Source organism: Adiantum capillus-veneris, chromosome 18 (genome assembly GCF_014529385.1).
Source record: "Adiantum capillus-veneris isolate H3 chromosome 18, ASM1452938v2, whole genome shotgun sequence".
NCBI lineage: Eukaryota > Viridiplantae > Streptophyta > Polypodiopsida > Polypodiales > Pteridaceae > Adiantum > Adiantum capillus-veneris.
Genome location: NC_140948.1, coordinates 156,159,348 through 156,176,543, shown reverse-complemented (window position 1 = coordinate 156,176,543; position 17,196 = coordinate 156,159,348). Strand labels below are relative to the sequence as shown.

The window sequence follows — 17,196 nt, the reverse complement described above, 5'->3', positions numbered from 1 at the left end:
AAAGTAAAGTCTACCGCCCTTTTTGGATTGAACAGGCCGGTTACATGGTTCCATCGACGAGATTAAATCACTTTTTCCCATAGAAGTGAGCCTTGGTCAGTTAGGCTTGAAGACACAGGGGATCATAGACCAGGCACAGGGAATAGCAATTATGGCTGACAGACCAGATGATGTGACTGAAGAGGTTTTCTCTTCACAGGGTCAACAGACACATGAAGTGGGTGAGTCCTCAAGACCACCACAGACGGATGATGATATATTCAGGACCCAGTTAGCTACTGCTGTGGCTATGTTCACACAAGTAATGCAGAACCCGAGGTTTTTAGCCTTTCTGCAACCTCCTCTTCCGTCTCAGCAAGTTGGGTCACTGGATCATATTCAAAAGCCTGTTAAGGCTCAAGCACAGGTGATTCATACCTCACAATCAATGGAAACACCTGTACACTTGACGGAGAACATGCAGTCTCCACAACCTGTGCCTAAGGTCCAAGAACAGGTGGCTGAGATGCCAGTTTTTCAAGCTGTACCAGTTCAACCCGCCACCTTTCAGCAGCCTATAGCTGGTTCTAATGGGCAGGGAAGCAACTTACAGGCTATGCAACAAGTCTTCCCACCACCTTCAGTACACCCTGGCTATTTTGGAGGTGGATCGGTATTCCAGAGCATGGCTGGTCATGCACCTGGAAATCAGTTTTATACGCCAGGAACAGTGTTCGGGGGTGCTCAAACGATGATGCCTAACCCCATGTACAGTGTCATGGGTATGCAACCAGGGTTTCAGAGCACTCAGGGACAATTTGGGATGCCACAGGCAAATTTTGGTATGGCTGGAATTACAAATCAGCAGCCAAATATGGCGTTTCCAGGTCAACTTAATTGCAGTCAGGGAACACAAATGAACCCTAACAATGTTCCCATGTTTCAGTCACTTCCATATGACAATTTAACGCCCCTGGAGAGGCCAACTCCGTACAAAGAAGGTGGCAAAGGTGTGTCTTTCACGACCTTTACAGGGTTTGATGACAGGAAGAAGGCTCTCTCATTCCTCCAGCAGTTTGACAAGGCCTATGCAGGGGGAAACTTTACAGAGGCTTCAAAGGTCCCCAAGGCAGCCACTTTCTTGATAGGGAATGCGGGACAATGGTGGACAACTTTATTGCTTCAAGGGCAAGCTCCGTCCACATGGATTTACTTCAAGCAGATTTTTGCAGCAGCATGGTTATCTGATGACTTTGAAGCAGATGTCATGACAGAATGGCACCAGCTTAATGCTGCCACTTGCAGAAATCTGGATGATTACAATCGGAAGTTTTGGAAAGCTCTACTTCCAGTAACTTCCTATAGGTTTGTGCCATTGACAGAACAGATTGAAAAATATTGTTGTGGCCTACCTAAAGGATTGAGAAAGTACTGTACGAAGACAAAAGTCACTACTTTGACGCAGCTCATTGAGGTAGCAAACACTGGCAATGGTTTGCTCAAGGGAGAAGATTGTGAATTTAACACTGGCGTCAAGGCACGATCAGGCAAGAAAAATTCAGCCAAGAAGCACGTTCCCAATGAGGCTCCTAAAGGGACTCAGGAGTCAGCCAACGCAGGGAAAGATAAAGCTACGGCTGAATCAGAAAAGGGACCAGCAAAGAAATGGAAAAGACATTTTCCTCGCAAGTCAGAAGAGCAAAAGAAGGTCCTGAGGACACAGAACAAATGCTTTATATGTGAGCAGCCTGGCCACATTGCTTACAACTGTCCTACAAAGAAAAGGCCAGCTGATTCTGAAGACAAGGAGGACAGGAAAGGAAAGAAGCCCATGGCTGGTCTAGTGCCAGATATTGTGGGCGACAAGCCAAATTCAGATGCAAGTGAGCTTTGCAGAGCATGGGGAAAGGTCAGGGATCAAACAGTGCTTATCTTCTTTGATCCAGGTGCCAGATCCCCAAGTGAGAAATCCATGCTGAACACCTGCTCTACAAAGTAGCCCTTTCCCGAGGGGTAGTTGGCTCACGCGGGAAGCGTCGTTGTGTTGAACCCCGTTTCACTTCCACTGATGCTGCACTTTGGAGGCTTTGGGTGTGGGAGGGTCGTGCCCTATCTCCGCTTTATTGGGACCCAGGAGAGTGGCATTGGCCTCACTCTAACCCCACCGGTGCACCTGTATCATTCTTTGAGTACACTGTCAGGATTGGAAGGTTAGCATTGATGAGACAGCAACCAGAGCAGCCCACTCGTATGCGTTTCTGGTTACATTCAAGCCTCTCCCATGCCTATCTACAGCAGTTTTGGTCCGCCGTCTGGGATTTACATGCGACTCGTCGTATTTCTTTTTTCATGTGGATGATTGCACATGCGGGACTTCCAGTTGGGACTTGGCTAGCTACTATGGGTCATGATCCGTTATGTACTCGTTGTCCTTTGCAACTACTTGAGTCACCTGCACACTGTCTTTGGTCATGCTCAGCTTCCCATGTACTGTGGCTCCCAAAAAGTGCGGGCGCCCGAGGGCATGAGATTGCCAAAAGGAGTGGCAATCTTATGCTCCTGTACTAGTAATATATCCACAGTGCCCATTACATGAGCGTGTAAATCTCTAAGAAGTAAAAGCTGACGGGAACCTTTTACCCGAGAAGTCTGTAAACCATTAGCATTCCAAGAAACTACATGTAAATCCATAGACTGCACGAAAGAATTTGTATAGCATCTGACTAACTACGCATCTTCTTGGAGGCAGCTGGGCCATCCAAGGGGTGAGCTTCAGGCGGTAGGAAAGCAACCCACAAGCCCTCTCTAAGATATGGTGTCTCATTGCACCAACTGCGGACCTCAGCTTGTTTACATTGCATTACCGATGCTGCAGCTTTGACACCCCAAATGCGCATAGACATAGGAAGCACCACATCTGAGGATATATGAATGACCATAGGCAATGAATAGCAAGCATAAACATCAGTCCACTCCATAGCACCAATACATGAAGGGTAGTGAGGAGACAAAACATCAAGAGCGGAAGAAGACAACCATAAATGAAGCTGAGCCATAGTCTGTGCGTGCACAAAATGTAGAACCTGATCCTCGGACCATTCCTGAGCAATGTGGAATGGAAGGAAAAAGCAATGGGTAGGCTGAGAGCGACTGCCTATTAAAGAGGGAACACAACCTATCTTGTGATGCATAAGGTAGAGCTGCACCCGCAATGGCCCTTCTGAGTCACCGCACATCTCAGCTCGATGAGTGCCCCAAGAAAGAGGGCAAGAGCTGAGAAAACTACGTGGGACGTAAGTATGAGCTGCTGAGGGAGGGGGAGGACCAGAAGGTGGAGGGGGGAGAGTAAGGGCGAGAGGAAGAGGAGGAGAAGGGAGAGGTAGTAGCGGTGAATGATCCATCTGCATGGGAACAGGGACCTCGGGAAGAGGGGAAGGAGCGGGCGGGGGAACTGCAAGTGAAGGAGGAGCTTTGGTTGGAAAACGGCATAGTGGTCTCGTACGGTCCTGTACGTTTTCTACACGTACGATGATGTGCGGTACTAAACGAACTAAAAAATATTAAGATGTACGATGACGTTACGTACGTTCAAAATAAAAAAACAAAGAATTCTTACGTCTAAGGCTTAGGCCCTTCGGTTTAAACTTTACACTTCAAGAAACTTGACGTTATGAGATCTTCAATGGGAGCTTGAGAGGGAGAGACCCAATGGAGAGAAGATGGAGAGGCAAGACTCTAGTCTCTAGAGCTTGTCACTTGAGAGCTAGAACATGGAAGCATTGAGCAGTGAGAGCATTGAGAGCTTGAGAGCAATGAGCATTGAGAGCTTGGAAGTGTTGCAGAACAAGATGGAGAGGCATTGCTTAAATAGGAAGAGGCTAGAGCATGAGAGAGAGAGCATGGATGATGACTCTTGATGAGAGTGGGAGAGCGTGGGGGAGAGGGAGAGCATAAGAGAAGTGGAGCCCTAGCACATAGAATCCAATGTTTGAATGTGGCTTAAGTGCTTGAATTGGCGCTCCAAAACGGCCCCAAAAGTTGCCCTCAATGGCCCTCAGTCAACAGTCAAGAGCTGCCAATGGCTATAAACAGCCATTTACTGCCAATGGCTATAAATAGCCATTTAAAATTTTTTGGGCTGCTCAATATAATCCACTCACAATTGTGAGTTTTGCTTTTTCTTTTTTCTTTTTTTTTAACCGTACAGAACATACGAAACAAACGAGACGGTACAGGATCCGCAGTACGGAACGAGACGTTGCGTACGTCGTACGAAAACTACCCTGGAAAACAGTGACGGCAGGCAAATTCAGAAATTTACAGAATTTTCAAAATCTCAAGAATTTACAGAGCTTACAGAAATTGCAGAATCGGCAATTGCAAAAAGCGGGAATTTGTAGAAATTGCAGGAAAGGCAAAAACGTATGCCATGTATGCTTAAAGTGGGGAGAACATGTATGCATAGTGCGGGGCATGTAGGGCCGTCTCCTACTACCATCGCAAATTCCCCTCTCGTTTTTTGCAACGACCAAGCATGCGGAAACAAAATGACAAGCTTGACCCATTAGAGGATGCAGTTCAAAAATGCAAAGAAGAAATGACCGAAACAATTAACAAGATCAACCGCAACTTATTGGGCACAATAAAAATGCTCGACGAACGCGTGTTGGCCCAAGAAAGCAAGATAGCTACACTGGGAGATCGGGTGGCAGCCGAAGACGAAGAGATTGCGTCACTCAAGAGGGAGCTCGCAGAGGCAAGATCACGAAATACACTTGAAGAGGGAGAATTGCAACCTTCAGTAATAGAAGAGCTAAACACGATCAAAGAGCAAGTGCGAGCCATCAAAGAGGGGGAAGAGCAACACAAAGAAATGATGACCTCTTGGGTGGACGTTATTACAAAGACCCAGCAGAAGGCAGATGAGGCCGAGAAGTGGATTGAGGTTGCCAAGAAAGGGAAAAGCAAGGAAACAACTACGTCCACACCCACCATCATTAACTTGGCACTTGAAGAGGAGCAAAGAAGGCGTGTGCACACTCTACATGTGAGGATTTGCGGTCTTAAAGACAAAGATAATGTGGACGAAGAGGTAAAAGAACTCATGGCATTGATGGGGATTCATGAGCCGATGCACTCAAGAGCTTGGAGAGTGGGCAACAAGAAAAATGGGAGAGAGGGGAAACCTCGAAAGAAAGAGCACTCATCCTTCGTTTTCCCTCCATGGACGCGAAGAAGGACTTTTTGAAGAAGAGACCAACTCTTAAGAAAATGGGCATCTTCCTCGGGGATGACCTTACCCTCTCACAGATAGCTCATATGCAAGAGGTAATGCCAGAGATTAGAGCGGCAAGGGAAAAAGGTAAGATTGCTTTTTACCGAGATGGAAGAGTGGTGATATTGGAGCTACGCTCCACATGACAGTGTGAGACCTATGGGACCACACTCAAAGTTGCTACCTGGAATTTTAATGGATCTATGCGTCTAGATGTGGGTGCTTTTGAGGAAAGTTTTAGTGGGAGGGATATCATCTTCTACTCTGAGACACATCAGGCCCTTGGGCAGTCTATGCCTCACATTAGTGGGTACAGATGGGAGACCGCATGTAGACAGGAGACACGATCAGAGCACAGAGGGCCGGGCTCAGGTGGAGTGGCAATGTTATTCAAGAAGGTGTTGCAGCCATTGATACACATAGCTCGCAGGGAAGAACAAGCTAGGTACATGTGGGTGAGATTGAGAGCAGGCACAGGCAGATATCTTTACATTGCTATTTGCTACTTTCCCCCGAGTACGTCGGTGTATGCACCACCCAGAGGACAATCCCCCTTTTCTATTTTGGATGATGACATCTGGGAGTTCTCTAGAGATGGTGACATCATCATTCTAGGGGATTTCAATGCTAGGACTGCTCATCATCATACAGTTTTTTATGATACTTCAGAAGAGATGCTAAGAGAGCTAGATGTTGCAGAGACAGGCCTATCCAGACTATCACATGATGGGGAGCATACTGAGTATGGACGACACTTGATGGACATGGGGACTGCACATGGATTGGTCATCTTGAATGGCCTACAGAGATTTCCCACTACAGGGGGTTTTACATGCTTTCCACACAGACATGGAGTAGCACAATGGATTATGTCATGGCATAGCCAAGTCTCATCTCTAGTATCCAGGACCTCGCAGTTGGACCCAGACCTATTGGTGTGGTAGTGGACCATGCTCTTGCGTCGCTGACCATATCTTTCGAGTTTAGTGTAGCACACAAGCCACACGTGGCAGCTCCTACTCGCTACACCTTCACGCGGGAGACTGACTCTGTATACATAGATGGGATCTACAGACGATTGTGTACAGAAGAGCCAGGGCGACCTTTGGAGGAGCTTACTACTATACTGACGCAGACGTTACATGATGCAGCTATAACCGGCCTGTACAACGTAGAGGGCGGTACTATTTCAATTACCAGTTAACTTTACACAGAGCACTGAGAAGGGAAGAGAACACAGTTGCGTCCAGCAACTAGAATGTCACTGCGCACACAAGACCGACACCCTGTAGGCCCCAAAGACTGGCGCCCCTTTCGGTATTTCTTTATTCAAATTAAGGTAGACGATCCGACCACTTCGCACAAGCTTTCACAAAGCTGTCCAAACCTAGCGAGGGCTGAAAACGCAAGTTTTCGACCTGATTTTGGCAACATAACGGCGCAAAAACCCCTGTAGGTCAAAAGCACCTATCCAGGACGGATTCCCTCGCTATCTCGAAGCTTTTTGGTGAGCTCTCACAGAATTTCAGCGGGCTGTAATTCCCTATTTTTCACTGCCGGGTGCCCAAAAGCATGTACACGCATCCCAAGGCTCTCACGAGGCTCCCCCGGTGTTCCCTTGCAGTTTAGGTGCGAAACCCTAAACCTGCCGAAAAACACAGCAGGCTGTAATTCGCTATTTCGGATCGTTTTTAGCGAAGCAAACACGCCTACGCGTGTCCCAAGGGCTCCCGCACGCAATGGGACAGTTCCCCTATGAATTGGACGAGTTTTCACGCGAGAAAACTCTCCAAACTCGCAATCTTTCGCCATGGAACTGTGCGTACCTGTGGGGGATTAGCAATTAGCTAATCCGGTTCCTGTTCAGAAGGCTCTTGCCTTGGCACACGCGCATAAACCCCCATAACTGTACATGTTCAACTGAGTAGCCCAACTAGTGGGGCATTACCATATGTGCCAAAAGGGAGAGAGAGATGCACGAGAGCAAATCATCGCGCTACATGAGACAGAGGAGAAGGCAAGCTTTCCATTAAAACTGTAGACCTGCACCCACTACTCACACACACACTGTAGCTCACTTCTGATCAAAAATCAGCCTCCTCTATCAAATTGGGCGCCCCCTCTTCATGTTGGAAGTGGCAAAACTGCCTGGAGCAGCCATGTGTCCAGTTGCCCCTTTTGAGTTAATTCTCTAGTTCCCACTGACTTATAAAGTTATAAGTGACTTTCCGAGTGGTCCAGACTTCATTTGGCGCACACAGGCTTCCATACTCATCAGAATTCAGTGCTAACTGGCCCGACCAGTCCCAGACTGACCGGCCCAGACTCCCGCTGTGAGAAACCTATTCGGCCGCAGCCGTTTCACACTGGCCATGCAATGTCCACTTGCACCTTTTCAAGGGTTCTGAGGAAAACAAGTAAAAATAAAAATAAATAAAAATATCTACTACTTATTTACGGAAGGCAACAGGAATAATACACCTCCTGGTGACAGCACCAGCAGAGGCATACCCACACACACAGCCTAAGCAGAGACGTCATTCTGGGAGCATGCCCCAGAACAGCCGGTATGATGAGGAATGCCGAGAGACCAGATCTAGACTTCAGAGGGAGGTGCTTTGGGGGGACATCACTCACAGATAATCACAGATTGACTTCCAACAACTAGTGCGGCGGAAGAAGAGGGCATTTTTGGCTCGCCTAGAGAAGAATCCATACCAGCTATTCTTGAGTCAGGACTCATGTGAGGCATGGCGGCTCTTTCATGAGCACTCCCCTCCCCTTCCATTACCTCCACAGAGACTTGGGGTCAGTACGCGTCATCTCTATACACAGTTCTTGGACAGCCGCCCCTTCCCGACCCCCTCGATCCATGCCCCCACACATGTGCTTTTTTCCCCACTGAGATGGTGAGAAAGGCCATTGACAGGATGAGGACTGGGAGAGCATATGATCATGATGGTTTACTGGCTGAGCACTTCATGCATGCCAGAGATCTACTAGTAGAGCTCCTAGCAGTTATGTTTAACAGTGCCATGTGTGAGGGCTTGCCTGATACTTGGAGCCTATCTACTATTGTACCTATCTTCAAGTCAGGAGACCCTATGGAGCCTAGGAATTATCGCATTATCATGATCGGGGACACATTGGCACGGTTATACGCATCCATTCTTGAGCAGCAACTGAGTAGATGGGCAGGGAGGGAAGGGATCCACGCAGCCGGGCAGGCAGGATTCAGAAGAGGTTTTTCTACTCTTGACCATATCTTGACACTCAGAGCCATCATTGAGGAGGGCAGATCACATGGGACACGGATCTATTGCAGTTTTGTGGACTTCCGCAAAGCATTTGACACCGTACCCAGAGCTAGATTGATGCGCAGATTACAGGAGATGGGAGTACCCACAGAGCTCATTTGGGGGGTCATGGCACTGTACAGGTCAATAGTGGGGCATGTACGCACCTCAAAGGGCCTATCTACAGCGGTTCACTGCACTATTGGGGTGAAGCAGGGTTGTCCGCTCTCTCCTACTCTGTTTGGTATGTATGTGGATGAGGTTTCTGACTACATTGAGAGTGATGGTGATAGAGGTGCACAACTCCCAGGAACATGGATCCCACTATTGTTATATGTTGATGATATTGTGTTGATCTCCAACTCTCCAAAGGGGATGCAACGTCACCTAGATGCTTTGCATAGCTTTGCCCATGAAAGTGGTTTGTCTGTCAACCTTGGTAAAACCAAGGTCATGGTATTTAATATGACCCCACAATGGATCAGGAGGTGAGCGCCCACATTCACATACGGCCAGGAGACGGTGGAGTATACAGATGCTTACACCTACCTTGGAGTGGTTTTTAGTGGACCAGCATTTTCATTGAGAAGAGCAGCAGAGACTAGATTGACCAGAGCCCATGCAGCATTGGGTAGATTGGAGAGGATGTGTTCACATGCTTTCAAAGGCCTCGGACGAAGCTCTCGCTCTTTGACACCCTGGTGGCTTCTACATTGCTCTATGGAGCTGAGATTTGGGGACCTTCATTGGACCATCATGGGAGGACAGGTCGCACTGATGGATGGGGGGACATGGAGAAGCCACTAGTCTCTATGATCTCACGGCTCATTAGAGCCAAGGCTTCAATACCACGTGCCAATACGAGCAGAGCTAGCTACCCCCCCACTAGTGGTTGAGGCGCTCACCAAATATGTCTCCTTCATACACCGCATCTGGGAACTTCCGAGAAACAGATATGCGTGCCTTGCACTTGAGTCCTCTCGACAGTTAGCCATGCAAGGAGATACAACATGCTCGTATGGGGAGATGACATCATGGTTTCAAGCGCATGGGTTCAGCATAGACAGACTGCCACCCTTTGAGTACTCACTGGATGCACCCTCTCTGACTCACACAGTCCAAGATTACCCAGGACCTGACTCAGCTAGACATCAGGAGGACATGGATACAGCCAGCACAGGAGCTGGGCACGAAGATGGCTTTCTATAGAGAGCATCTTCTCCAGCTTACGGAGGAGGGTTTTGTGACGAGACCTAGATACATGGACACCCACTTGTCTCATGGGATACGATGTGCTATTGGCCAAATACACACATCTTCACACCAGCTGCGGATCGAGACTGGGAGATACAGCAGAGTACCAGCAGAGTACCAGGACATGTCTCCTATGTGACCTGGAGCCTGAGACAGAGTTGCACTACACATGCCACTGCCCCATCTACTACGAGATACGCGGCCGCTTCCACGCTTGTTCAGAGAGGGCTTCGGACCACTCTCCAGAGTCATGAGGTACGAGGATCAGAGATGCTTGGACCTGTTTTTGCTCGAGCTGCGCAGACACAGAGAGCCTGATGAGAGGAGAGGTCAGCCAGTCTCAGAGACGGATCACAGACTTCTTTAGAGCAGACACTAGACACCCGGAGGAGCTATTACCACAGGAGAGCTCGCCGCCTCACACTGGAGGCACACTGATCGACCGAGCGACCGAGCTAGGGAGATCCAGACGCCCACGACTGCGGAGGACTACACAGCATCGACAGAGGTTGCATCAGAGGATTAGGATCACTTTGGCCCAGCATGCACGACGCCCGGTCAAGCTATTGACCATGGAGGAGATTGATGAGATCCGCCAGCGACCGATGCTGGATCTTTTGTGATCTGTGATTTAGCTATCCCACCTATCTGCTTAGATCACACCTAGCTGTTTCAGATTCCATAGCATTTTTATTCTGTCATTTTTGTTACTCTGACTTTAATTTTCTGGTCTCATAGGTCGTTCTGGCCTTCTGAAGACGTTACCATAACATTTCATTTCATTTCATTTCTCTCTCTCTCTCTCTCTCTCTCTCTCTCTCTCTCTCTCTCTCTCTCTCTCTCTCTCACAGATGTCATGTCTCCTTCTGCCTCAATGATCTCTCTTCTCCACCCTTGCCTTGGTCATTCATGTGGAATTGCACATGTTCTCTTGTGTCACAGGACTATTGGAGTCGAGCCAGATCAGAGTCGAGGTGTCCACCGGATTGAAAACCAGTTCTCGTCTTCATTCCGCTGCATATTCAGACGTGGTATCAGAGCCCTCGGTGACACAACCACCTTGGATGCTCGGTATGGGTTGATTCGCAGCCGCTTTGGACTTGATTGAGAGAGAAGAAGCTTGCTGTTATTTCCTGGTTTTTCTCCAGTTTGGGGCTGATTTGGGAGTGTGGAGGCTATGGACCCTCATCTACAACCTCCCCGTCTTTAACCCGTGATTACACTCACCTCTCTTCACCAAGGGGAAACCGATGGAGGTTTCAGGATGTGTAGCATTTCTGTATTGTTCCGGTTTTCCCAAATGGAGTTATATTAAGCCATGCATTTACATAGCGACCAAATTTTCCGGGGGGCAGGGGGCGGGGGAGCGCAGGCACCAGGTATCATCTCACCCAAAAAGCTAGCATATAACTGCATAAAAAAAGATAAAAGGGGTGGTCCCTAGGATTGTTTATACAGGGAAACATCCGGGCTTCCTGAATCCACACAAATCACCTATAACCTGGCAAAAGAATGAAAGGAGTTTGTTGTTTTGGCAGGGGGGAAAGTGACCCCCAATCGAGGGCACGGACCCTACAATAACCTAGAATACACGGTCCAGCCTAGAGACATCCTATGGGTAGGATACTCAGCTGCCAGGCACAGCCACAACTTAGCCCTCACTCCCTTTCATATGCTGGAGGGGGGCAAGTGAACCCAAAAGGAGGACATGGACCCTACAATAACCTAGAATATAGGGTCAGAAACAGCCTATATAGTATAGGTAGGGCGTACACATAGCAACAAAGGCTGGAGAGAATAATCAATGGCTAGGCACAATCACAAATTAGCCCTCATTCCCTCTCGAATGCTCTAGCGGGGAGATATAAAAGCCACCACAGACGGGAGGTGAAACTCTTTACATCTCTTACTCCCTCTCTATGTGTTTGTCCCCATATCTTGTGTTCCTCTCATCTCTCCTTCAAGCTCAGCTCAAAATATGCATGCTACATGGAAAATATCCACAATTATACCAAAAACCTTGCATAGATGGAAGAAAGGTTCAGTCTTTACCAAGTGGGCTTGGTGGCTGATGTTGTGGAGGCACGGCTTGGAACGGTGATGCATTTCCTGAAGATTGAAATGCTGCATTAAGAAAGTTACAAATGGCACTGTGAGGCTGTGAGCTCAGCCAGAACCTTGTCCCTGCTGTCTTCTTAAGCCCTCATGAAAACAGGCATAGCTACCCTTGTATAACCAAACTAAACCTCACATACATTCAATTTTCATAAAGCTAGACTCATAAACACATGATTCTCATCAATCACAATGCTGTACAACTGTCACCTCCCTCATGGGTACATATAACAACCACCCCACTAAAAATGCATGCTACATGCAAAGGCTCACAAATATACACAAATACCTGGCAATCAGAAGGAACGTTCAGCCCTTACCAGGTGAACTTGGAGGCTCCTGGTATGGAGGAGCAGCTTGGAAAGATGGTGCAATCCCTTGGGACTGCAACGCTGCATTCAGAAATACACAACCAGCAATATAAGCTAAACAAGCTCAATTAAACTTTAAATGAGACTTGGATTCACTAGCTCAAGAAACTCAATAATTACAATGATATGCAGCCCATCAGCTCCATCATGTGCAAATGGTACGAACAAAAATGTGAGCTGACCAAGCACCTTGTCCCTGCTATCTTATAAACCCTCAGGAAAACAAGGATAGCCACCAACAAACTAAACCTCGCATAACTCGAATTTAGAGGACATTTCGCATCAATCTAAAGGCTGCATAGCTAAAGTCCCATCGTGTGGATATGCTATAACAATGTGAGTTCCAAAATAGGTGTCAGTAAATGCTGCAACCTAACCTATCAGAATGTTTTAAGTATAAGCTTCTTAGCGCATAGGATCCACAACTAGCCCAAGCAGCTAGAGAGAGCAAGAAATACATAAGATTGTCTCTTTGGCAGATAGGAGAACATTGCATGAACCGACACCAAGTTCCACGCACCAACTACAAATGCTGTTGGGCATACCTTTTGTTTGCCTCTCGTGTCCTCTTGTGTCCTCTCTGTCCTCCACTTTACCCAACTTTTGATCCCATTTGGACCAACTGGAGAGGGTACCACCCCTGTGGTCTGGTGAGAAGATGTCTTCAGACAGTGCATCATTGTTTTCAACAGGCCTACCTTTGCCAAAACCACCGGAACCAAGATTTAGAGCAGGCCTTTGCTGTGGCTTAAGATCTTCTCCTTGAATGCGAGAAACAGATTCTCTGCCAAAAGAAACATTGGAAAACAAGGGACCATTGTTCACAGAGTGGATCTCGGTCTGGTTCAGATTATTAAACCCCTCCCTTCAGATGAGCCAACAAAGGGAGCTCCGGGCGAGCTATTGTGAGAGCCTCCACGACCAAGAAAACCTGCGTTGAAAGGGCTTCCTTTGGGGGCTCCATGGCCATAGCTCGCACTGAAAAGAGAATCCTCTGCATCGTTGTATTTGCCGGACTCTCCGCACCTGCCTCGTCCAATGCCTGCACTGAAATTGTGAGAGTAGGAAGGACCCCCACCTCAATGCGTGATAGCCAAGCCACTGTTCCTTGGTTCAGCAACACCTCCCGTATCGTTGCATACTACTCTCAGCACCCCGCCAATGTGTCTGTTGCTCGAAACGTTTTCAACACCATGGCCCCCTCGATCATCGAAGGCATTTAACACTGAATGAATTTATCTGGTTTTATGTTGTTTCTACAGAAGGCTGGTCTATTTTATTACAGAGAAGATTTCAAGGTAACAAGTGATGAAAACTACGAGGCCTGCCCATTGACATGTATTTGCAATCCACAAGACAACAATACAAGGAGTTGAGTTTGAAATGCTACGAGTGAATCCACATTATGGAAATGTCATTGCATTCAAAAGAGAGATACAAGAGTTTTGTAAGGAGAGTGTGAATCTGAAATAATGCTATCTTGTATATCATGAGATGGATTGGGTTCCTGATGGCTGCGATGGAGGATTGGGATGTTGTTAATCTTGGCGAGGAGGAGGAGGTACAAGGCCCCATCTAGGTTGTTGCTTATTTTGGGAGCAGTATGCATGTTGATAAGTAATCACAGCAAAAGCAAAATCTTGTGGCACTAATGGAATACGCTCTTGAGTTTCTCACCCAAATATGGGCAAGAATTAAATAGTATATAGTTGTAACTATGGTCAAGGATTGAATTCTACATTGTTGTTGTTTGTTTTTTAGTACAATTGGACCAAATGTCACAAACTCCTGTAGTGTCAAGCCACTGAAGAACGGAGCCAACCTGCAAATACCCGGGAAAAGGGCCTAAACCCTAGAAGCAACAGAAGAAATTTTACCAACTCGAAAAATCTTGCTGAGTGGCCTACTTTAAAGACCAATTCCCACCAACTTATGGCACCCCGTTCGATGGGGCCCCAGTGACACAAGACTATTCAAATAAAGCAGACCTACTCACACAGACAGAAGATGCATCAAAACGTGATGACGTGGCACTTGTATGGAAGACCCGGAAATTGCGCTCATATGATGGCGTGGCAAACTGTACGGACAGTTCAGGATTTTGCGCTGACGAGCTGTATGGATTGCCGGATTTTGCGCTGACAGATTTTGGGCGCCAGCTTTTGGAGCAATTGCTTTTGAGTTTGAAGCTTTTCATGTAACTCCTTTTCGTGGCCAAGGGCCTTTAAAATATGAGCCAAGGGCTCATTCTCTATCATCCTTCACTACGAAGGTGCAGAGGGTGGAGTACTGGCAATGTACTGACTTCAAGCAATATAAAGAAATACCAAAAGGGGCACCAAAGTTTGGGGCTAGTGGTCTCTTGGGGTGGAACTCCGCCCCTCTCTCTCTCTCTCTCTCTCTCTCTCTCTCTCTCTCTCTCTCTCTAACTTTGTATCAGATCCACCACTTTGTAACTTTCGGGTCTCATAGGTCATTATGGCCTTTTGAAGACGTTAATATAACATTTCATTTCATTTCTCTCTCTCTCTCTCTCTCTCTCTCTCTCTCTCTCTCTCTCTCTCTCTCTCTCTCTCTCTCTCTCTCTCTCTCTCTCTCTCTCTCTCTCTCTCTCTCTCTCTCTCTCTCATCCAGGCAGCGCTCTCCACAGAAGGTCAACAAAACACGTCCGCAGGCAAGTGGAGGGCTACGCACGCGGGTACTGCAGGTTTATTTGCGCTAAAAAATCCACGTCAACCTAAGGTTAACGTTTGACGTGCAGTGGGCAGCAAACGGCCAAGGTCTCGTGCAGCTTCTACAACAGTGTACAAACAGGAACCGCAAAGCACGACTCTCTCTCTCACCATTTTTGTTGCTGCCCATTGCTCCCATCACCTGCACATTTCACCCCCATCACACCCAACCATAGTCTTGACACACAGCAGCAGCACAAAACACTTTCACTGCACAATATTCATACAATATGTCGTCACACACACACCTGCATTGCATCATTACTACATAGTGCTGCACATTGCACTTTATTAACAGAAACAGCACCAAAAAAAAAAACAGCAGGTACGTACAGACTGTCAGCCAAAACCAAACAGCAGGATCAGGTTACAGATCTTCAGACCTATCAGATTTTCAGCAGGCATAGAATTTCCAGAATTGCTTCTCTCTCAGCAGACAGATTTTCAGCTATATTATGTATGCATAATTGAGGACAACAAATATATTCACATGGTGCAAGTATCTTGAATAAACCAAAATGGGGCTGAGCCTCTGGATATTTGGCAGAGCAGACTGAGTGTCCCGCAGTGGGCTGTGGTAGTGCATATACCCGCATTCGGGTTGTGGTTATTACTTCTCCGCCTGGACTCAGCCGAGCCAGGGCGTCGAGCTATACCCGCATCGCTAATGGAGGCCATGATCGTTTCGCCAATATGTAAGCCCCATACGAAGGCAACCTTTGTGCTTACAAACAAGCGGATAACACAAATGGAAAGGGAGATGAAAGAATGGAAAGCAGAGACGGAGGGATGGTGGAAAGAGAAGGCCAACCTTCTTCAAATGTTCCTCAACGAAGGTGCGCAATGGAAGAAGGAGAAAGAGGACTTGCACGCAGAGCTACAAGCACTTAGAGAAGAGGTCACAGCCCTCAAGCGAGAGCTTGCGGATAGAGTAAGCAGTGGACTGGAAGAAGGGGAATTCCAACCCTCGGTGATAGAGGAGATCAAGGTCATTAAGGAGTAGGTACGGATGATCACAGAGGAGGAGAAGCAGAAGGTGGTAAAGACGTCTTCGTGGATGGATGTGATCACGAAGACGCAGAAGAAGGCGGATGAGGCCGAGAAATGGATAGAAGTCGCTAAGAAAGGGAAAGGGAAAGAAACCACATCCGTTCCCACTCCTACAATCATCAACATGACTCTAGAAGAAGAGCAGCGAAGGAAAACTAGAGCCTTGCATGTAAGAGTAACCGGTCTAAAAGACCAAGATGATGTGGCAGGGGAAGTCGAAGAACTTCTCCACATGATGGGTAGTGAGGCTACTCATACAAAGGCATGGAAGGTAGGGAAGAAGACACAAGGCAATGGGGAGACTTCAAAAGGGAGAGCTTTAATCATCCGTTTCCCATCCATGGAGACAAAGAAGGACTTCTTGAAGAAGCGCCCTACACTAAAGAAAACTGGCATATTCCTTGGAGATGACCTCACTCTCACACAGCTTGTGCATATGAGAGAGGTAATGCCAAAGATTCAAGCGGCAAGGGAGAAGGGAAAGACGGCCTTCTACAGAGATGGCCGGGTGGTGATTGTAGAGCGGCGCTCCACATGACGCTGCGAGACCTATGGGACCACACTCAAAGTTGCCACCTGGAATTGTAATGGATCTATGCGCCTTGATGTGGGTGCGGGTGCTTTTGAGGATAGTTTTACGGGAAGAGACATTGTCTTCTACTCTGAGACACATCAGGCCCCGTGGCAATCTATGCCTCACATTAGTGGATATAGATGGGAGACAGCTTGTAGACAGGAGACGATCAGAGCACAAAGGGCGGGGCTCAGGAGGAGTGGCAGTGTTATTCAAGGAGGAGTTGCAGCCATTGATACATATAGCCAGCAGGGATGAGCAAGCTAGGTGAATGTGGGTGAGATTGAGAGCAGAGACGGGCAGATATCTCTACATTGCTATTTGCTACTTTCCCCCGAGTACGTCAGTTTATGCACCACCCAGAGGACAGTCCCCCTTCTCTATTTTGGATGATGACATATGGGAGTTCTCTAGAGATGGTGTGTCACCAGCGTGTGACTACTATCTATCCTTTTTGTTGATTTCTTTCTTATTATCTATTTACTTTCACTTTTTGGAAACACCCCTCGGGAAATCTAACTGCCCTCCATTGCATAGCTAGTGTAGAACT

General features: G+C 47.5%; 1 protein-coding gene across 8 annotated transcripts in view; it reads right to left on the bottom strand.

The window, feature by feature from the left end:
* The window catches only part of LOC147436689 (uncharacterized), a 154,732-nt gene that overhangs the window by 100,871 nt on the left and 36,665 nt on the right, over positions 1–17,196 (bottom strand). For 4 of the 8 annotated variants that reach the window (XR_015185203.1, XM_086489503.1, XM_086489505.1 and 1 more), the window contains 2 exons: positions 12,240–12,311; positions 11,857–11,928 (listed from right to left, as the gene is read on the bottom strand). The exons of 1 other annotated variant lie outside the window; for it this stretch is intronic. Coding sequence is in view for 6 of the 7 variants with exons in the window: in XM_086489503.1 (XP_086345629.1) it covers positions 11,857–11,928; positions 12,240–12,311 (144 nt within the window). In the remaining variant the exon portion in view is untranslated. The remainder of the gene's footprint in view (positions 1–11,856; positions 11,929–12,239; positions 12,312–17,196) is intronic. 3 more of the 8 variants (XM_086489504.1, XM_086489506.1, XM_086489508.1) reach the window with 2 other exon arrangements.